This window comes from Cygnus olor, chromosome 1 (assembly GCF_009769625.2).
Source record: "Cygnus olor isolate bCygOlo1 chromosome 1, bCygOlo1.pri.v2, whole genome shotgun sequence".
Taxonomy (NCBI): Eukaryota; Metazoa; Chordata; class Aves; order Anseriformes; family Anatidae; genus Cygnus; species Cygnus olor.
In genome coordinates this window covers 72,825,543-72,847,722 of record NC_049169.1, presented here as the reverse complement: position 1 = coordinate 72,847,722, position 22,180 = coordinate 72,825,543, and the positions used below count along the sequence as shown (strand labels likewise).

General features: G+C 41.7%; 1 protein-coding gene across 2 annotated transcripts in view; it reads left to right on the top strand.

Moving 5' to 3' along the window:
* Positions 1–22,180, top strand: part of ATXN10 (ataxin 10) — a 119,732-nt gene that overhangs the window by 4,268 nt on the left and 93,284 nt on the right. For both annotated transcript variants that reach the window (XM_040564708.1, XM_040564701.1), the window contains exons 2-3: positions 160–351; positions 3,886–3,968. In XM_040564708.1, the coding sequence (XP_040420642.1) occupies positions 160–351; positions 3,886–3,968 (275 nt within the window). The remainder of the gene's footprint in view (positions 1–159; positions 352–3,885; positions 3,969–22,180) is intronic.

Below are 22,180 nucleotides of genomic sequence, written 5' to 3'. Positions count from 1 at the left end.
CTTTGTGCTTTCCAATTGAAGGATCTTGTTATGCTAAGGATAGTTACATATTGTTGCAGAAATACCTTAGTGTTAAGAACAAGAAATATAACTGACATAATATGATCCTTTTTGATAGCAGAGCAGTTCTTGTGCTTACTACAAATTTGTTTATTTCAGAGAAAGGGCAGAAGAAAGTATATTTCAGGATCTTCTCAAAATCCTGACCAAAGCCTTGAATGAAATTGAGCAGGCCTACAAGGACTCCTGTGAACTGCTGGATTTAGACACCTGTCTGTTGCTCATAGCAGAATGCTTCAGATGTCTGAGGAATGCCTGTGTTGAGTGTGCCAAGAATCAAGATGTCATGAGGTACAGTTTTGATCCATTTTAGCCCATACAAAATTATAACCTTCTGATGTTTGTGTAGTTTTATATAGAGATTCTTATTTTATACTGCTGTGTTAGTTGATTTATTAACTGGTATTTCCTGTTTGATTCAATCACTTGAAATGAAGTATGCAAGTAACAAAAATAGCTGACCTATTTGTAGGTCAGAGTCTGGGGCACTGATGAATGGTAGAAGGAAGCATTTGTTTCTTAGTATGGGTTGATTATGCAAATGATATAAACCTTTCATAAATTTCACTGTAGAACTATACATTTTTCTCATTCCTGTCATTATTTTTTGGGGGGTAATGTAATGAATAAGTAAGCAGTCTTAATTGTCGGTTACAGGATTAGTATTTTTTCTAAGTACATATAGATCAGTCTAGTACCCATGGCAAAGTACACTGTGTAGAACTCTACATTTCAACCCTCACAAGTGTACAGTTAATGTCAATGCTAATAAGTCAGACTGCTTAAATTATTCAGGCTCTCATTTTTATTTTTATTTTTATTTTTGCCTGGGCCTGCTATAACATTGAAGGGATGCTTGGGATACAGCTAGCTGTCATAACTGAAAACCTGGTAGTCTATCTGCTATTCAAAGAAACTCTAAAACCAACCAAACCAATCAAAACCAAAACACAGAACCTGTTTCAAATTTGCTAGTTCATGACGAACTGGAATACCAGTCATAAATGTAATTTCTTGGGACTTCTCAAATTTATTAAGCTAAATAAAATTTAAATGGGACATGGGACAAAGTTCCAGCTTTCTGTGCTGGGGCAGAATCTTTGTTAATGCCGTAGAAGTTGCAGGGCTGTTTTGTAGAAAGCATTAGTTTTAGAATAAGGTTAAATCTCAGTTCAGATCTTACATGTTTGCTTCTGGCAGTCCTAGCACTTGTGATCATGTTTGTGGACAAGAAACTGATCTGACAAAAATATATTTGTTTGTTATTTTTTTGGTGGGTGGTTGTTCAGCCAGCCTGGATTCCTTATTTGTAAAGTATTGTAGTTCCTTAATCACTCACCTTAACAATAGAGATAGAGAACAGAATTACATGTCTGGGAGGTAGTAGAATTGTCCTTTTCAGTAGCATGACAAGTACAACCCATTAATGGTCTAATTTTAACTGTTCTAATGGAATTCAGATATTAAAACCTGCTTCCAAAACAGAAATGTGCTCTGCACTGGTTATACCCGTGCTGCTTACTTACCCTCTCATAAGCAGTTAGCATAGCCTTTGCCACACTTAGGAAGCTGGATGCTAATAACAGCAGTTCCCTTTAATTTGCAGGAGGCCTGGTGTATAGAAAGTTCTGATGGTGGTTTGTAGCAGTGTTTGGCTTTGTAGGTCACTCTTTGGGTACTGTTTGGTTTTGTAGTAAGGTAATGGTGTATGGCACCACAGTGGCTGCTCTGAGCTAACAACATATTGGCCATATGTTTGTGCTGATTTTAAACAGTTGCAAATGCACAGCTTGTTTAAGGATTAAATATCTTGAATGATTAAAAGTTTGTGAACTGGGAAGAAAAATTATGTGCCTTTGATTTTGAAGTGTGCACATTCAGATATTCAAAAAAAGAAAAACTACAAATTTTTTGACCAAAATCAAAACTGATTCTTTATTGGAAAGAATGCGATGATTGTAGAACATGGGTTGTTTAATAACTTTGAAACTACTGCGGAATATGAAGCTTTGTTCCTTCCAGTTTCTCTTTTTTGCATGCTATGAAGAAATTTGGGGTCTGAAGGAATGGGAAATGTTTTGATTTTTAATGGATTGTATGTATACTGGAGTGCGTGTATGTGTTTGATATCTATAAATGCATCCTTGGTGTCTTTCTGTTCGTAGAGCATAATGGGAAAGATAATTTGTTTGTCTAACAAACATCTGCAGAAGACAAATAATTATTCTGCATTCATCTGTGATGATGTGATATTTTTGCAGTAACTTCATGCCTGGGTGTGGAGGTTTGGCAGAAATGGTATTACGAAGTATCAGTCACTCTATCTTGACTGATCTCTTCTCAAAACAGCTTAACTACTAAAGTACACAAATGAGTTAAAAGCTGAAACTCCATCCATTTATAATGTAGTTTTTGACTTTTTTTTTTAAACCCCTGTTGCATGTACATTCTGACATACACATTGTCTACCTCCAGGATGCTGATTTTTTGGCAGCAGAATTATTTTGTCAGTGTTGATTCCAACTGGCCTCACTTCTGGCAGGCTGTAAATTAGTTTATATTTACTGTCACCCTGTAGTTTCTTATTAGAGCAGGGATAAATGATTATTTCATCTTCCTTGCTTCCTGCCCAGGGTTTTGTATGTTTCCCTGTGAATTGACCCCGTTTGTTTGATACCAGTCACCAATCACTTCTTAAGGGTTTTTTAAGTACCTGCAGTTTATTACTAAATAGCAATATCATGGCTTTCCTTGGATGCTAGAACTTCAAACATGCAAAACTGTTTAAATTACAGGAATAACCTGCTAGGTGTTAATATTGGATTTAGAAGAATAGCAAAATCTGAAGGAAGAGTACTTACGTCTGAAGGTGTTGTGTCCAAAATTGTTAGTGTGCAGTCTGATGAAGTCATAAGATACATCAATAGCCTCAAGTTTTCCCACTATTCAATAAAGAGTGTCTTCTGAAGGTTCAGTGGGTGATTAGTGCATCATTCCATAGAAGAAGCAACGCCAGCATGAGAGGGTAGGTGATGGGCTTTTTGTGTGGCTTTTCCTAAAATTTACTCTTGCTTTTTACTGCAAACACTAAATGAACTCAGGTTTCCTTGAGGAAGCAATTATGTCTGGACTGATCATTGTTCATTGGCAGCTGTTGGTCTGGGAGCTGAATGTTGTAGTTATCTGTAAGGATATGTGAAAGCTCAAAATAAATATATAAGCTTTTGATGGTGTTTGTTTCCTATTCTTTTAAAAGTTATAAAAATTCAAGATGGCATCTCTTCTTTAACTACTTATATTGGATATAGAACTGTAAATCACATAATATATTTGTTATGGATTTCAAAGCAATTCATATTTTGTGCCTTCCCTCCATTGGTTATCATTAGGATGTACCTTACTTAGAGATAATACATACACTATTCCTGGTTGCCTTAGTTTATTACATCTGAATTATTTTGAATGGTGATATTGTGAAAATGTAAAAACTTACTCTTTTCTAGATGTTCTTTCTCTAATGTATTCTTAGAAAGGCATGGAGAAGTCTTAAGAACTGAGAAAGGATACAAATCTTCTATCTTAAAGAAAACAAGATGTTTAACACCAAACTGTACAAGTCTGAAACAAAATGTAAACCAGTTCCTTTCGCTTCTGATGGCAGTATTCTGGCCACTGATACAGTCAGACCCAGTAGGAAAAACTCCTTAATATTTCAGAATTTCTGAAGATGTTAAAAACTTGATAGTAACTAAAGTGAAGAGGATTTTTGCTTTTTTGGGTTTATTTCATATGAAATGTTCTTTATTTTTTCAAATTTTATAACAGGAACTTGGGTCTCATCACTACATCCGTCCGTCTGATCAAACTGCTTGATGGAATACAAATCAAAGAAGAACCGTTTCTGACTGGTAAGGCTGTAGATTTTGTTAAATACATCTGCGCTCTATTTTTTTATGTGGAAAGTCATGTGGTGTTTTGATGTCACCTTACTTTTTTTTCATAAGCAAACTCAATTGTTTCTTGAACTGCAACATGCTAATTCTGTTTTTCCTTTCTTTCTTCCTTAATCTGGGTGGTGGAATAGAAGGCAAAGGTATGTGTGCATAGTTGGTATTTCAATATTGATTAAAAAGTGGGCCTTCTGTTATGCTACTTGAAAAAAAAAATCTCAGCCCCAGATATTTTTTCCTTTTATTCTTTTCTTTTTCTTCCCCAGACTAATTCCATTGCATTTTCCCTCAGCTGTTCCCTGTAGATTGTTAAAGATTTGTGGAAACTTCGTTACCCAGGATATTTGAACTAGGAAAAGGCAAAGTTCCTATAGAACCTCCATTCAAAATATATTCTGTTTTGCGGTTTCTTTATTTGATCTGTGCACATATTGAAATAAGGAAATGTTCCTTTTTTTATTTTGATGGCACTTGAAATAGTTGATATGATTCCAGGAAACAAATCTTGGCTGTGAGGTTTGTTATTATTATTTTGTTTGTTTTCATTTATGTACTGTTTGCTGGGTGGCCAGGGTAATAACTGCCAAGAACTAAATACCGATTTGAGTACTATTTACATGTCCTTAGTGGATGAGTTTTTTTTGTTTTTGGTTTTTTTCATTCATATAGTGAATAAAAAATGTCTTAGTATCCTTCTTGCCTAATGCCGGTTATTACTAGTGATTTCTACAAAACTCATTTCACCAAAAATTAAGGCATTTTCAGTATTTCTTTTCATGTTCTGCGTTTCTCTGTGTGGGTATGTTAAGCTTGATATAGGGCATTGGATCACACTTTACTGTCTTGGACCCCCTTTGCCATCTGTGTTTGCAGAGAGTAGGAAACATTTGGTTTCTCTTGCTGCTTTTATTTCTTTTCACTGCTGTTACATGGGAGAGGTTTTTACTGGGTTCCTGTTGCTGCTTTTTTCTAATTTTGTGAAAGCGAAACTACAGAATGAAAATAAAGTAACCTGCTGTTGAACACCTTTATGAATCTGGGGAAGTTCAGGATATTGCTTTTCCTTTTGCTGCTATATTTGGCTCAAAATGAAGCCTTTCAGGCGTGTAATGGCATTGTGCTTAAGCCGTGCTCACTCCTTCATCCATTGCTGCAATCCTTCTTCCAGGGGCAGACTAGTAATGCAAGCACAGTCCTTCAGTGGAGGAGGACAAGGACTAAATCCTCTGGATGGCAGGAGGAGGGTTTGCTCGATGAATGTGAAGAGGAGTGACTCTCAAGCTGTGTCACAGAGTCAGTCATGCCCAGGAAAAGGCATGAAGGCCAAGAGTGTCCTGACGAACGATTGTGAACCCCTTTGTAGACCAGTAGGAAAAAAAGGAAAAGTGATAGGAACTAGATAGCTGGTATTGCCCAGCATTAAATTGTCTGTGTATGGTCATTGACAGCAGTAAGATTGAAAGGCTGTTCTGGGGAATTGGACTTCCCACCTTCAGCTTATTCACAGCATCAGGAGTTGTAGTGTGGAATCAGTGGTTCCTCACAGCATCTGGAGGAGAGTGGGATGTACCTTTTGTTGGGTACTTACATGGCATGAGGTTTTCCCCTCAGTTTTGTGGCAGCTGACGCCTCCTTGATGAGCTATTGTATGGACATGTGCTGTTCCCTTTCTGTTGGGATCTGAGCAAGCAGCAGTGAATGGTATTCAGCAGAAAAGAGGGGAAGAACACAGTAACTTGAGTAACTGCTTCAGACTCCTTTTCCTAGCTAGAGGATGTTTTAAAACATTTTTAACACCACTGAGAACTAGGGGGTGGGAAATTGACCAGAAGGTTGTTAACAATAATTCTATAAAGTGTTTTGTGGCTGTTACACTACATAGCCATTCGACATAGGATTTATATGACAAAATGAGTTTGAGTTATAACTAAATTTTTGATATATTGACCCCTAATAGTTGGTTCATGTGATACCGTATGTAGTATTGATCTTGTTGGGAAATATCTGTAACGAGAAGGGTTTACGTACTCCATTTATGTTAGTACAACAGCAACAAAAAATAGAGACAAGCAAGTGTTGCTAATTCCATGCAGAGCGATCTGGTGAAGTTTGTTCCAAGTGAAAATTGTGCTCTAGGCACTACCTTAATCTCCTTCCATTGGGTGTGCTTCAGAAGTTAACGGTTATATTCAACAGTGGATTATTAGCTGTACTTTCAAAAAATGTGGTAAATTCTGAAATTGGACTTGGAAAACATTGTTGAAACAAGAAACCCATGAAATTAGTGTTACTGTATTTAACTATATTTCTGCTTCATCGTTCTTCTCCTTGTATTTCATGTGGGGAAATAAGGTCACAAGGCAAAGAGTCCCATGTGTATTTTGTTCTAGCAGATAATAAGGCGTTAAGCAGAACATTTCAAGTTGTTCATGTGGATATGTGTCCTGTTTCTTTGTTTAAATTGGTGCTTGAATCTGATGATCAATCTTCATGTCTGTTTATATCCTTAAGGTCTTTTAAATACCTTCAAGTTGCTTCCATAGCAACAGTCTACATAAAATAAAAGGATAAAGAAGTAATTCTGTGTTGCAGAGTGAACAACACTAAGTAAAGTTTCAGTTTGTTCTGTGTGAAAACTTCCCAAACCATGTCATTGTAGGCTAAATACATTTGAACTTCCAACTTTATTGTATTTATGAAGAGAGAGAGATTGAAAATTTTTGATGCAGACTGAAAAAATCTTTTAACCTGATCTGTGATTTGTTTTCACTCTTTTATCCATTGGTAACCATTAAGTCTCTGAGTGGTATGGTAATTTTTGAAGGAAATTTCAATATATTTACAATTTATGATGGATAAAAAAAGAAATGAAATATATATATGCCTTGGCTAGTACTGTAACCAGTGTGGTGGTTCTCAGGAGGGAAAGAAATGCCTGTTGGGATGATAATTAGTGATCAAAGCAGCAAAAATAGGAGATGCACTACAACGAGCTATGATTAAAAAATTTCTAAGATTTGTTCAATTAAATCTAGACTTCTTTGCACCTTCTCTGCTAGGAAAAAAACCTTATTTTTATAAAATAACTTATTTTTAATAGTTTATCTTAAGCCCACTTATGATATACATGGTTAATATTCATTATCTTTACTGAGACAACCTTGCCGCAAATTTTCAGCTGTATTGGGTTTATGTGGCGAGGGCTTGGTAGCAGGGGGGTGCAGGGGTGGCCTCTGTGAGCAGAGCCCAGCAGCTTCTCCATGTCAGATCAGAGCCAGTTCCACACAGCTCCGAAGGGACCTGCTGCTGGCCAGAACCAAGCTAATGAGCGATGTTAGTTGTGCATCTGTGGGAGCAGATTGAATAAAGGGAAAAAACTACTGGCCTACAGCAGCTGGGAGAGAAGAGTGAGAAGCAGCCTTGCAGACCCCAAGGTCAGTGCAGAAGGAGGGGAAGAGGTGTGCCAGGCACTGGAGCAGAAGTTCCCGCACAGCCTGTGGAGAGGCCCATGGTGGAGCAGGCTGTCCCTGTACAGCCAATGGGTCCCACGGCAGAGCAGATCTCCACGATGCAGCCCATGGAGGAGACCCTGGTGGAGCAGGTGGATGTGGCCTGGAGGAGGCTGTGGCCTATGGAGAGCCCCCGCAGGAGCAGGACCCAGGTCAGAGCTGCAGCCCATGGAGAGGAACCCATGCAGGAGCAGGGGATCTGGGGGGACCTGCTGCCCGTGGGGGGCCCGTGCTGGAGCAGTTTGCTCCTGACAGATGGACCCTGTGGTATGGAGCCATGTTGGAGCAGTTCTTGGAGAGCTGCTACCTGTGGGATGCCCCCGCAGGATCTGTTTGGGAAGGACGGAATCCCATGGGAGGGACCCCACATGGAGCAGGGGAAGGGAGTGACCGTGAAGGAGGGGTGGATATGCAGTGTTAGGGACTGATCGCAGCCCCCATTCCACTGTGCCACTCAGGGGATGGAGGTAGAAGAGGGTGGATGAGGAGGGAGAGGAGGAGTTAGTTTGCTTTTATTTTCTCACTGCTCTAATCTGTTAGTGATAGGCAATAAATTCCATTAATCTCCCTACGTTGAGTCTGGTTTGCTTGTGACAGTAATTGTTGAGTGATCTCCCTGTCCTTTTCTCAACCCTTGAGCCCTTTTCCGTTGTATTTTCTCCCCATCTTCCTTTGAGGAGGTACAGTGAGAGATCAGTTGTGGTGGAGTTCAGCTGCCCAGAAGGGTAAAACCACGACATCAGTGCATCACATTCTTTGTCTTCAATAAAAAGCTAGATAAATTCCTGTATGCTTGTAATGTACTTCTCCTGTCCAGATGTGGAAAAAGATGTACATGTTACGTCATTGAGGCAATGGGCCAGAAAAACTGAAGGTAAATTAGTATGTCTTTCCTGGAGTAACTCTCTAAGGCCTCAGATAGTCTAAAAATAACTAGTTAATTCCTCAGTATGGCACATAAAGATAATCCAGTTCCACCTGCGAGCCAACCATCCCTGTAATAATTATCTTCTTTCTTTTTAATACGTATACTAAAAGAGCATTTTTAGACCTTTCACTTACAGTGTTGCTTACAGATAGCTGATTGTTGCCACTCTTCCATTGTTCTTACTTCCTAATCTTGTTTACTTTGTGAGAAACACTCCATAGCCAATAACTTAGGCTCAGGAGAGGATCTCAGTGAAGCAGTAATTTATTTGCGATTGCAATGGCGGGTGTCCCACAAGCAGGAGCGCACCTACTAGTTCCAAAACACAGTTTATGTACTTTTTGATGACAGGACCCTCCCCTGTTTCCCCAGTGAGTGGGTAATCCAGGTTCACAATCTATCTGATGCTTCACAGACAATGCATGGCCTTGGGTTGCTGGCCTGTTAAATTTCAAATTTCTTTTGACTTTTTTACTGTTTGAAGTGGTAATGTTTCTTCACTTATCTGACTTGACTTAACACTGTGATTTTCACCTAATTGTCCTAAGGAGTCTGGTTGTCTGCATTTTACAAGGTCACGTGCTAAGTTTATCTCAAGCCTGCAAGCATATCTCAATACCCCATTCCTTACCTTTAAACAATGTAACTCTGCAAAAACAACATTTTTATTCCCACATTTCCCCCCTTTTCTTTTTTTATAAATTGTTTATTTTTGCAAAACTTTCCTCGAAGGTGTAATTTGGTAGATACCTTCCTCTTCTTCACCTTCTTTGCTTTCCATCTCCTCTAATATCATCACCTTAGGTGGTGGCTTCACGGTCATTTGTTTCAATAGTGCAGTTTCAGTTAACCACTGTACTAGTCCTTTTACACAGGGGATAATGCAACAACCAATGGCTGTCAAAACTCCTGCTACTGTGATCAAGGATGTAAATATGCCTAATTTTTCTGCCAATTCACTGGCAAGGGTGGTAAACCCTTGCAATGCTCTAGCTACTATGCCATCCGGGGCAGTATTGTTGGGGATAAAAGTGCAACAATTGTTGCTCAGTATCACACACTGTCCTGGTTTCAGTTAGGACAGAGTTAATTTTCCTCCTAGTAGCTGGTAGGGTGCTATGCTTTGGATTAGGATGAGAAGAGTGCTGATAACATGCTGATGTTTTAATTGTTGCAGAGCAGTGCTTACACCAAGCCAAGGACTTTTCAGCTTCTCGCTCTGTCCTGCCAGCGAGCAGGCTAGGGGTGCAGCAGGAGCTGGGAGGGGACAGACCCAGGACAGCTGACCCAAACTGGCCAAAGGGGTATTCCATACCATCTGACGTCATGCTGAACAATATATAGGGGTGACTAGCCGGGTTGGGGGGCTGGCTGCTCGGGGATAGGCTGGGCATCGGTCAGCGGGTGGTGAGCAATTGCATTGTGCATCACTTATTTCGTACACATATTATTAGTAATACCATTATTATTATTATTGTTGTTGTTATTATTTTCCTGTCTTAATAAACTGTCTTTATCTCAACTCACAGGCTTCACTTTCCCGTTTCTCTCCCCCATCCCAGAGAGGGAGGGGGGAGGGTGAGCGAACGGCTGTGTGGTGTTTAGCTGCCGGGGGTTAAACCACAACACACACACACACACACACCTCCTTTCTCCGCAAACATCAAATCTAATGCTCTTTTCCCAAGCCATTTTGCTGGTGGCATCTAGTTGTTCAGCGATTTCTCTTATCGCATCCTTTGTATGACTTATGAATCTCTGTTGATTATAATAAATATAATTAATCCAATCCACATTCTTATTGATTGTTACCCACCAGAACAGTGATTCAGACCCTGCAGCAATTTGATTCCTGGCTTTATGTTAATCGGGAACTCCTCTAGGCACCCCAATAGAATCTATGTACACTCTATCATCAAATGATACTCCTAAGCTTCTTTTACTTCTTCTGGGTATTTGTGATGTTTCTCTTTCAAATGCCAGGGTGAAGGGTATAGCTAATTGAACAAGTGCACAAGTGCCTCCCCAGTTAGATGGTAGGGTGGACCGTAAGATCTTCCCTCCACAGTACCACCAGAGATCTGCCCTGGGGATCTCAAGTCTTGAGCAGTTTCCCATCAAGTCCTTGGTAGCATTCAAGGTCCTCGTGCACAAGGCAAATTCTCCCAGATGCCAGGTAGCACTCACACCCTGCCGTGAGAGGCAAGCTGTACGGTTACCTATAGCTGTAGAGAATGCAGGGGGAACCCTGATATTGCTATCACGCAAGGAAGGGAACAACAGAGAGAGAGAGACTTACAGGCCTCATTTCCCCAGGCAGTCTTTTCTTGGTACAGTGCAATCATCCATTGCATCCCCTGGGAATCCATGGTCCACCCCAATAGGCAGGGCACTATCTGGGCAATCGGTCATCCCGAGGCACAAGCATAGCAATTGCTATGGTTGAGACTCTGGACAGTGTATTTGACCCATTCTATCCAGGCATTCACATCCCCATACCCTGTTTCAATCTCAAATGTTTGAACTGCGGCATTTCAAAGAGGGCCTCCTGTTTTCTCTCCTGTTTTCTCCTTGAGTTTCTCCCTTTCTCTGATGGCAATAGAGGATCGTTTCCATACAACTATTCTCAATCTGGCTGTTGGGTCTATCCCAGTTATTTGTTCTCTCTGCTCAATTGTCATCGGGCATTTAAATCTCCACAAGCTAACACCCCACAAGCATCAAACATGACAGATTGTGGTACATAACCCTCTGTCACATTCACCCATATTTTTACGGGGTATCCCGTCTTACTATTATCTGGTCATGCCTTTTCCAAGTTGCCAATTGACCAAGGCTTTCTCTGAGGCCTACAATCACTAAAAACAAAATTAATAATTGATTTTTCCCTGTCATTATTTTAAACCTTAGGTTTCCAAATAATTATCAATACAAAGAATAAGATGTACACTACTACTGTAACAAACCCCCCTTGGGAGCACTTCAATTCACTATAGGTCTGTCCTTTCTCTCAATCACAAGTCATACTCATTAGTTACCTGTGAAAATAAAAGGTTAGTGTACAATTGTAAGCTTTTATCCCGCTCAGAGTCCACTATGAGATTTTTCTCTTCGATTTCAGCTTCCGACAAGTCTTCTGTAGGAACAGCTTCCTAGGTACTAGGGTCAACGGATGCCTTCACTCGAGTATAGTGAGTCCAACCTTTTTCCACAGTTCCTATGGCTGTTTCAGTGGTTAGTAGTACTTGGAAGTGTCCTTCCCATTCAGGGGAGTTGATCCTTTCCAGGTCCGAATCAGGACCCAATTTCCCATGGGTCCTGAGAGATGACAAAGAAGAGGACAACCCCAGAATACAGTTCTTAAGAAAACTCTCGTTTCGAATTGTGGTATCTCATCCCTTCTGTCCAGATAGGGTAATCTGAACAGCATCTCATATGGTGAAATTCCTATATCGTTTTTTGGTGCTGTTTGAACCTGTAGGAGTGCTAAAGGTAAGCATTTTACCCAAGGAAGTTGGGTTTCTAACACTAATTTAGTTAATTGCTTCTTTAATGTCTGGTTCATTCGCTTTACCTTCCCAGAAAGGAGGGGTGCCAGGGGGTGTAAAAATCCCACTCAGTCTCTAAGGCCTGCATTAACCCTTGCAGTACTTGTGAAGTGAAATGACTTCCTTGATCTGAATCAATGTTTTCAGCTATCCCATATCTAGGGGCTATTTCCTCCAGTGATACCTTAGCCACCGTGTTTGCAGTGGCAGATACTGAGGGGAAAGCTTACACCCATCCAGTCACGTGGTCAATTAGGACAAACAAGTACTTTAGTTATACCCTGAGCTGGTGGAAGGGGATGGGGAGCAGAATGTGGCCCTCATAATCCACGAGGAAATGGTTGGCGGCCTGCTACAGCACTTGGATGTACACAAGTCGATGGGGCCGGATGGGATCCACCCGAGGGTACTGAGAGAACTGGTGGAGGAGCTGGCCAAGCTGCTTTCCATCATTTATCAGCAGTCCTGGCTATCAGGGGAGGTCCCAGTCGACTGGCAGCTAGCAAATGTGACGCCCATCTACAAGAAGGGCTGGAGTGTAGACCCGGGGAACTATAGGCCTGTTAGTTTGACCTCAGTGCCAGGGAAGCTCATGGAGCAGATTATCTTGAGTGTCATCACGCGGCACTTACAGGGCAACCAGGCAATCAGGACCAGTCAGCATGGGTTTATGAAAGGCAGGTCCTGCTTGACAAACCTGATCTCCTTCCATGACAAAGTGTCATGCTCAGTGGATGAGGGAAAGGCTGTGGATGTGGTCTACCTTGACTTCAGTAAGGCTTTTGATACCATTTCCCACAACATTCTCCTCAAGAAACTGGCTGCTCATGGCTTGGACTGGCGTACGTTTCGTTGGGTTAAAAACTGGCTGGATAGCCGGGCCCAAAGAGTTGTGGTGAATGGAGTCAAATCCAGTTGGAGGCCGGTCACTAGTGGAGTCCCCAGGGCTCAGTACTAGGGCCAGTCCTCTTCAATATCTTATCAATGATCTGGATGAGGGGATCGAGTGCACCCTCAGTAAGTTTGCAGACGACACCAAGTTAGGTGTGTGTCGATCTGTGAGGGTAGGAAGGCTCTGCAGGAGGATCTGGATAGACTGGACCGATGGGCTGAGGCCAACTGTATGAAGTTCAACAAGGCCAAGTGCTGGGTCCTGCACCTGGGGCACAACAACTCCAAGCAGAGCTACAGGCTGGGAGATGAGTGGTTGGAATGCTGCCTGGCAGAGAAGGATCTGGGAGTATTGGTTGATAGTCAGCTGAATATGAGCAGCGGTGTGCTCAGGTGGCCAAGAAGGCCAACAGCATCCTGGCTTGTATAAGAAGCAGTGTGGCCAGCAGGTCTAGGGAAGTGTGTCCCCCTGTACTTGGCTCTGGTGAGGCCGCACCTCAAGTACTGTGTTCAGTTTTGGGCCCCTCACTACAGAAGGACATCAAGGTGCTCGAGTGAGTCCAGAGAAGGTCAGCAAAGCTGGTGAGGGGTCTGGAGAACAAGTCTTACGAGGAGCGGCTGAGGGAGCTGGGACTGTTCAGCCTGGAGAAGAGGAGGCTCAAGGGCGACCTTATTGCTCTCTGTAGGTATATTAAAGGAGGCTGTAGCGAGTTGGGGATTGGTCTATTCTCCCATGTGCCTGGTGACAGGATGAGGGGAATGGGCTAAAGTTGTGCCAGGGGAGGTTTAGGTTGGATATTAGGAAGAACTTCTTTACTGAAAGGGTGTTAGGCATTGGAATGGGCTGCCCAGGGAAGTGGTTGAGTTACCATCCCTGGAGGTCTTGAAAGACGTTTAGATGTCGAGCTTAGTGATATGGTATAGTGGAGGACTTGTTAGTGTTAGGTCAGAGTTTGGACTAGGTGATCTTGGAGGTCTTCCAACCTAGACGATTCTGTGATTCTGTGATTCTGTAAGTCTCCCTGCTTTAGGTAACTCAGTAAAGTCTACCTATATACTTTGGAAAGGTCGAATCCCTGGCTCCCGTCCCACTCTACGTGGGTTACGGATGACCTTTTTATTTACCCTTTGACATATGGTACATCCTCTGCATATTTACTTCACTAAAGTGTGTATTCCTACACAGACATACTTTCTTAGCACAGCATCACACGTTGCTTGCACCTCCCAATGACTCTCTTGATGTAAAACGATTAATATTTGCCTCATTGGTGCTTTATTCAGCATTTCTCTCCATCAGGGAGTATCCATTTTCCTTCAGACTTCGTGGCTCCTGATTCCTTTAAAAAAACAAAACCCTTTCTCTTAAAACTTTTAGTTCTTTCTTAGTTTTCAACAATTCCCTGAATCCTCTTTGGATTTATTCTTTGTTTTTCCTCAGACATTAGATGCCTTATATACTTTTTTTCTACATATTGTAATTTATTTTCAATACTCCCAAGCCCTGCTTTCCCAGAAAGTGAATAGCTTTTAGTAGCTTCCTTCACAACTGTTTTCTCCTGTGACAATAAAAGATCATCCACATATTTGTAACAGTAATACCTCCTCGGGAGGTTGGAATTGCCCCAAAATCTGTTCTAGAACTTGCCCAAATAAATCGGTGGCCTTGTAAACCCATGAGGTAAAACTGTCCATCTGTATTGTGCTTCCGCCCCATTTCAGGGTCTTTCCAGTCAGAGGTGAATAGATCTTTGCTTCAGGGCTGAGAGCACTCCTAATAACATTGTTATTCCAGTCTAACAATTTACTATTTGAATGCCCAATTTCATCATCGAATCCCTTCCCAACAAGTTAGTCCCTGCCTTGGGTACATACAATAATTGCCCAGTGATCTTTATCCCCTAGTCTCAGCTTGGTATCCCCCAAAAGTGGCACTGTTACCCCAGCCCTTCTACCCCCATTACTTTTTAGGGTTCATTAGTTAATGAATCCCTGATAATTTACAGGCCAGTAATGACCTAGTTGCCCAGTGTATGGGTTTGATGGCAAGGTTTGGGGGGGGCTGCAGTGGCAACCCCCACGAGGAGAAGCCTCCCCGTGGCAGATAAGGGACAATTTCAGCTGGCCCCAAAGGGGCCCACCCGCTGCCAGAGCCAAGCCTATGAGCAACACAGTCCGTGCCTCTGTGAGAGCACAACCACGAAAACAAACAAACAAAAACCTGCTGCTCAACAGCAGCTTCCGAGGAGTGAGAAACTCCCCGCAGACACCAAAGTCAGCAAGAAGGAGGGGGAGGAGGTGCTCCAGGCGCCGCCCCCCCCCCCCCCACCCCCCCCCCACCCCCCCCCCCCCCCCCCCCCCACCCCCCCCCCCCCCCCCCCCCCCCCCCCCCCCCCCCCCCCCCCCCCCCCCCCCCCCCCCCCCCCCCCCCACCCCCCCCCCCCCACCCCCCCCCCCCCCCCCCCCCCCCCCCCCCCCCCCCCCCCCCCCCCCCCCCGTCCCTCCCCGATACTTGGAAACTGACCAAACACCACAGCAAATAACCAAAACTTCTAGACTGTTACTTAGATAATGCCTACATCCTCTTTCCCTGCTCATTCAACTTCAAACAGCTCTGTCAAACACTATATACCACACCTTTAACACCTTCAAAAGCCGTTTTTAACACTTCTTTCTATCTTTCTCCAGCCTGTACTTTCACCAAAGTCCCAGTCATTGGCCAACTTAATTCCATACCTTTCTCCATCCAGGATGCTGAAACAACATATCAGTATACCATATTTCATCCCATTTTCCTTCTCTCCTCCTTCCACTCCGGATATTCCTACCTGAAGGAATTTAAACTTAAACTTAAAACATCCCATCAAAGCCTGTCCCTGCTAAGATTCAGGCTGCAACACGGGTAGCTTTCCTTGCCTGCCATTCCTTCATCTCTCTTCCTCTCCTTCCATCCTGGCCCTGACTCCCCTGAAGATTTTCTTCCTCTTTCTCCAACCCTCTGCCTGACTACCTGCTACACTGTCAATACCATTAGTTTCACTCTCTGCTTTTCCTTCTCATCTCCCCTCCTGACACACACCTTCAGGGCCTCCCGCAGGAGGGCCCCACAGTGACTGTTCACTACATCCCCCCACCTTCTGGAGCATTTTCTGTGTATGCCAGGCTTTAATCGCAAAATGAACTTTCAAGAGCCCTTGGGATACCGGGTCCTCAGGATTCATCCCCAAGTACTTTCTCATTCTGACCCCAAGTCTCTCATATGATTTCTGTGTTGCACACTATTATTATTCCGGCCAGGATCGGCAAGTGGTTATTTCTGCCCTGCTGGTATTACCCCTGGTCCTGGAGGATGAGCTCTTTCCATTTTTGTATAGCAGCTCTCTCCTGATCATTCCCATTTCTTTCTCTGTAAACAGCATATTTATATACATAATTCCCCCCCCCCCCCAAGAGTATAAGTTAGGTCCTAGGAACTGGTCTAATAGTTCAGCTAGCCTGTTGGGGTCCTCAATTAAAGACTTCATCTCCTTAAAACTCCTAACCTCTCTGCTGGTAAGGAGGGGGGAAGTTCACTTAAGAGGATACACAGTGTTAGTACTGTTAGTATCAGGGAAGGCAAAATTCTCAGTACCTCTTCTACCTTGTTCTAATTCTTGCCAGAGCCTAGAGTACGCTCTTCTCTAGGGACAGTGTTAATTGCAGTCCCTGTTCCCTTCCTGGAGCGACTGCTGCTGCCACCGGTGCAATATTAGGATTATAGGGAGCATTTGGCTCCTCCTCTGAAAAAAAAAAAGGAAATTGTTTACACATAAATTTAAAGCCTGAATTTTCATCAGGCCCGTATTTTGGCCAAAATACTGCTGTTTCCTTAATTGGTTCTTTTGTCCAGACTGATACAAAATATTTAACCATTTTTTTTTTCTTTTATCATCTCCTCTAATTTTGAGATCATTTTACCAATTTCTTATAATTCTTCAGGAAGAACTTTTGGTAGGCACTCCCCCAGGGATATCTCCCTGTCCCCTGGAACTCATATTTCCCATTTTTCCTATTCTGGAAAATGGGGGTGTACTGCCAAGCACTTCCCCGTGCAAGGGCTACCGCACACCTATGAGTTTGCCAGATTCCCTGGTGTACTGCCAAGTACTTCCCCATGCAAGGGCTTACCATACACCAAATTTCCTGAGACTTTTCCTTTCTCTTCTATCTCACGCTTCGTCTGTCTCCAGCCGTGCCCCTTGTGGAGCTATGGAACCGCGGATCAGGACCCCACACTCGCTTCGTACAAAAGTACATCTCAATCACACATCAGAGTCTCACCCGACCCCCAAGGCAATACTTAATATTTCTTACCTTGGTCTGTGCACAGAGTTACCGGATCAATTCTTAAACCTGGAGTGCCTACCTTCTTCCCTTCCCCACTACTTCATGGATCCTGCCTCTTTAATCAGTCTTGGGCCCTCTGTCAGCTCTCCGCAGAACCGCCACCTTCGATGCACAGGACCACTGAAATCAGCGGGGCATGCCTTCCTGCTGCGGCGGCAGTGGGGCTCCCCGGTAGGTGACTGGATCCCGGACGAGCCCCCAAATTGTGGGAAACACTCCATAGCCAATAACTTAGGCTCAGGAGAGGATCTCAGTGAAGTAGTAATTTATTTGCGATTGCAATGGCGGGTGTCCCACAAGCAGGAGCGCACCTACTAGTTCCAAAACACAGTTTATGTACTTTTTGATGACAGGACCCTCCCCTGTTTCCCCAGTGAGTGGGTAATCCAGGTTCACAATCTATCTGATGCTTCACAGACAATGCATGGCCTTGGGTTGCTGGCCTGTTAAATTTCAAATTTCTTTTGACTTTTTACTGTTTGAAGTGGTAATGTTTCTTCACTTATCTGACTTGACTTAACACTGTGATTTTCACCTAATTGTCCTAAGGAGTCTGGTTGTCTGTATTTTACAAGGTCGCCTGCTAAGTTTTCTTATCACTGCAAGCATATCTCAATACCACATTCCTTACCTTTAAACAATGTAACTCTGCAAAAACAACATTTTTATTCCCACGCTTTTAGTTGCACTCCATAGCCTAATTTGTCTTGTATTTCCTTAATTTACATAGTTGTAATTTGTGTTGATCAATTTATATTTTGTTGCAACTGGAGACGGGAAACTTCTTTAAGTGGTAGCAAGCACAGTGAAAGCCAACAATTAGATGAGTGTAGGGAGTTGCAGGGTAAGGCCCCTAAACAACTGTTTAGTGATTTGTAGCCCTTCTATGCAGGGTTAAGACAGATCTGTGTCAGATAAGTCACACAACTTGTAACTGTGCTCTGTTTTCTTAATGCTCTGGCAGTCCTCCCTCCTTCTCTCTTAGAGACAGAACTTCCTAGTCATGCAGAGAGAAATGGAAGTGATGTATTTCATCGGCAGTATCTGAAAACTGGTCCTTGGTGTTCTTAAAACTATATGCAATGAACTTAGGAAGTGGGAGATTGTGTAAGGTGGCACTTAACTTTTTTGATTGTGAAGCTTGGACATTGCTGGTGGGAAGACAGATGAGATCACAAATGTTGCCCTCCTGTTCCCAGTTGAGAATTAATTTGAATAGTGATTGAAAATACAGGAACTATACTTACTTGTGGAAATTCTGTATGCAAGAGGGTCCATTTGTTTCCTGATTAACTGATCTGAGACATGATCTTCCAAGAAATAGGTAATAAATTCTTCAAATTTTTACTAAATAGTCTTGTGAAAAAAATATCTCTACAGAGTATAGGTTTAGTAGCATTTCCATAGTACCCTCTCCACATCTCTTTTGTTTTATTTATTATTTATTTTAAAAAATAGCTTCATCATAACAAGCCTTTTTCTGCTGTGGGTACAAAGACCAAGAACACTAGCCAGAAGAGCAGGCTGATGAAGCTGCCAGATGAACTTTAACTGAACTTAAGCAGACCCAGATCTCTTAAGAGCTAAGAAATAGTTCAGTATGTTAGGGATTGCAGGAGACATAGGAAATATCCTTGTCAGAAGCCCAAATAGAAATCTCCTTCACTTCATAGCATGTGTCTTGGTTTGGTTGGGAGATTTTTTTTTCCTTTTTCCTATGGCAAATCTTAAAGCTTTCCAATAAAATCTAGCAGACCTGTGGGAAGGTATATTGAGGTTTGTCAGGATGATGTGTCTTCAGATTCCAGAGTGAAATCTGGATGTAGGATTCATCTCTGAAAGCTGGGAAAAAAGGGATTTTTTTTTTTTGTTTTGTTTCTCCTGGATAAATTGCAGTGAGGGCATGCCTGTTTTGAAGCAAACTTATGTTCAATAGGCTGAGCCTTTCAGTGATTTTTTTTTTTGACAGAACGTGCTTTAATCTTATTGTTTGTAAATACATCTCAAACCTTTCACCACTTCAAAATATTGCAGATGCTGAAGAATGTGCTTTGAATTCCAACCTAATTGCCTAAAAGTATTTAACTGCCAAAATACTTTGCTGTCCTCTTGGATGAAAAGGCACTGCCTGATTGCTACCCTGTGAGGGACAATTTGTTGTGCAAGTTCTCTGAATGAGCTGATTGTACTTGGAGCAGAACTGAGTGTAACAGCACTGTGTCAGCCACTGAGCAATGCTGCACTGTTCGTGTGTGCCTGAGAGAGGTGCTCTGAGCCTTAGACCTGCATTCCTCATTTCCAGGCTGAGGGTGATGCTCGGGCTAGCTTTAAACCAAGTAGCATAGGTATTGTTATTGGTATGCTGAGTTGATGCCATGCCTCGAAGTTTGTACGGGTCTTAACCAACCAGCGTTGTTTGCATAAACATGCATTAACAGGAGAGTATTAACAGCAGTTGTCATGGTACACCTGGAGAGTTCTGTCAAAATCTGTGTCAAGATGTGTTAGCTGTGGTATGAAGGTTTGCTTGCTCATCTTAATGTCACGTCCAGAAATGCAGGGTAAATTATAGTGGATGTTGAGGTCAGATCCTTGTACAGGAATTTGTCTTTGCTTCCAAGTTTCTGAAAAGCACTCAGATGTAGCTAAGCTGCTATAGCTGCTCTATTCAGAACAGCACTTAAAACATTCCTGTAAAGACAGTGATGAAAGACGACTCTATGTAGACTTTTAATACTGCACTTACTATAGTAACTTGAGCATTTTCTGGTAGGATGTTTAGCAATATGACTATAAAATGTCTAACACCTGTTCACACCTCTATTCTTGAGGGTAGGTGTGGGGGAAATACAGAATATCTTGTTTGAAATGGTTTTAAAGTACCCTCAAATGCCACGTACTTGCAGGGGAACTATAAAGAAATGTTTCTTGCTTTGAGCAGAAGAGGAGAAGGCCTGTGGTGCTGTTCAGGTAAAGACCACCACACTGAATCTGAAATCTTTGGTGTGTGAGCTTTTTTTTTTTTTTTTTTTTTTGGTTTTGTTTTTTTTGTGTGTTTTTGTTTTTTTTTCCCTCTGCCTGCCACCAGCATTTATAATTGTTTGGGTTCAGCTTCAGTCAGTGTTCTTTCAGTGCTCAGAGTGATTTGGACCTGATCAGCCATCATATGTATTTTCTTTCATTTAATCAAAAAAAACAGTTGCTCTTGACCCATTGCTGCCTTTTGGGTTCGTCATAGTGTAGGAAGAAAGTGCGTTGGAAAGTACTTTAGCATGTTTTAATCTGTCAGTGCTGAAGAGAACTACTTTGCAGAATAAATGGCAATAAGTAACCTTTGAGTTTGGAACACTGTAGAAATTAAAGCATCGCTCCTTCATAGATTAAAAAAACAAACAAAACAAATGCATAAGGGTGTGTGTGCTAGAAGAATAAGTAGTAATGTAACCTAGGCTATGTATAGCTCCCAGGTGCATTATTTCTTGCAAAAGCCGGATGGGATGGAAGGATTTCATCTTTAGTGAAATAACAAAACAAAACCGTTTTCCTGAGGTCTGCAGAAAGAAGAACGTCACACTATTGAGCAAGAGAGATTTGACTTCTTTGTAATCAAAGAATTTCTGTGTAATTTCTTTATAAAGGTGAGGACGTTGTGTTAAAATGCCACTTAATTATAAGCTGTACATGTCCAAGTAGGATGGAAAACCCTGTTGACATTTAGTTATGAGGGATCCCTAGAAAGAAGTGGGGAAGAGGAGATCAAAAATTCCCATGAGCTGCACTGGATATCTTATCCTTTTTTAAAAAGTTTTTAAATGGAAGTCATTTTCAAGGGCTTATAACAGATTGTTTAATCATTTATTTTTTCTTGAAGAGAGTTTGAGAATAAAACAAGAAAGTTACAGTTGTTATCTTTGCAAAAGTATTCCTGAAAACAAAAATAAATTAGTATCAGTTACTGATTCAATTGATTTCTACTTCCTCAAGAAAGGCGAGAAGAAATAAACCTTTTAGTTCTGTCCTCTCTTAGAGTAAAATTAAACATGAGCTGTTTCTTTCTTCTAACCCATTCCTAAATCTGCAGTCAGCCATTTGGAGATCGGAATTGCACTGAAAAACAGAGACTGGTTAATTTCAAGGGTATGGAAAAGCAGAGGAAGGTGACATTCTCAATCTGCCAAAGAACACTAAATGGTTTTCCTTTTTACATTTTTATATGGGCTGTCCTGTGTCCTTAATTGCTCTTGGAATTTTGTCAATTTTATTAATCTATTTATTTATTTACTTATTTATTTCTTCCCCTGCAAGCCAGTCCACCTCAGCAGAAGTTTTTTTGGTCCCATTAAAAATATTATATCTTGGCAATAGGAAAATGAGCTGGAAGTAAATACTCAGACTTTTTCAGAAAGTATCCGACTAGTTCATGTGCAGAGAAACAATTAGTTTGAAAATCAGGACATTTAGGGCTTACAAACTGACCTAAGAGTTTTAACAAACTATGGCTTATTTTTGATACTTCCTCATTTTTTCCTATACCTCATAATTTGGAATTACTGGTCATTCAACAATGTACTTTAATAGGAAAGAGAAACAGAACAGTCAAATACAGAGTCTAAAATTTTTTACCGTATGCCTATATTGACCAAAGAAGTTTGTCTCTTATATTGTGCTTCTGTTTTATTTCCTGTTCTGTATCTTTCATGTCCCTGTTTTAGTCTTTAAAAAATTTGCGTTCTGCTTTCACTGCTTTCTGTAGTTCTTTAATCGCGTTGCACTGAACGGTTTAATTTCCAAATTACTGATTGCATTTTATATATATGAAAAATAAATATTTTTTTTAAATATGCTTGGAAAGCGTAAGGCAGCAGTGAAATTTTACTGGACAGACTTAATAGTAGAGCAAAGATCCAG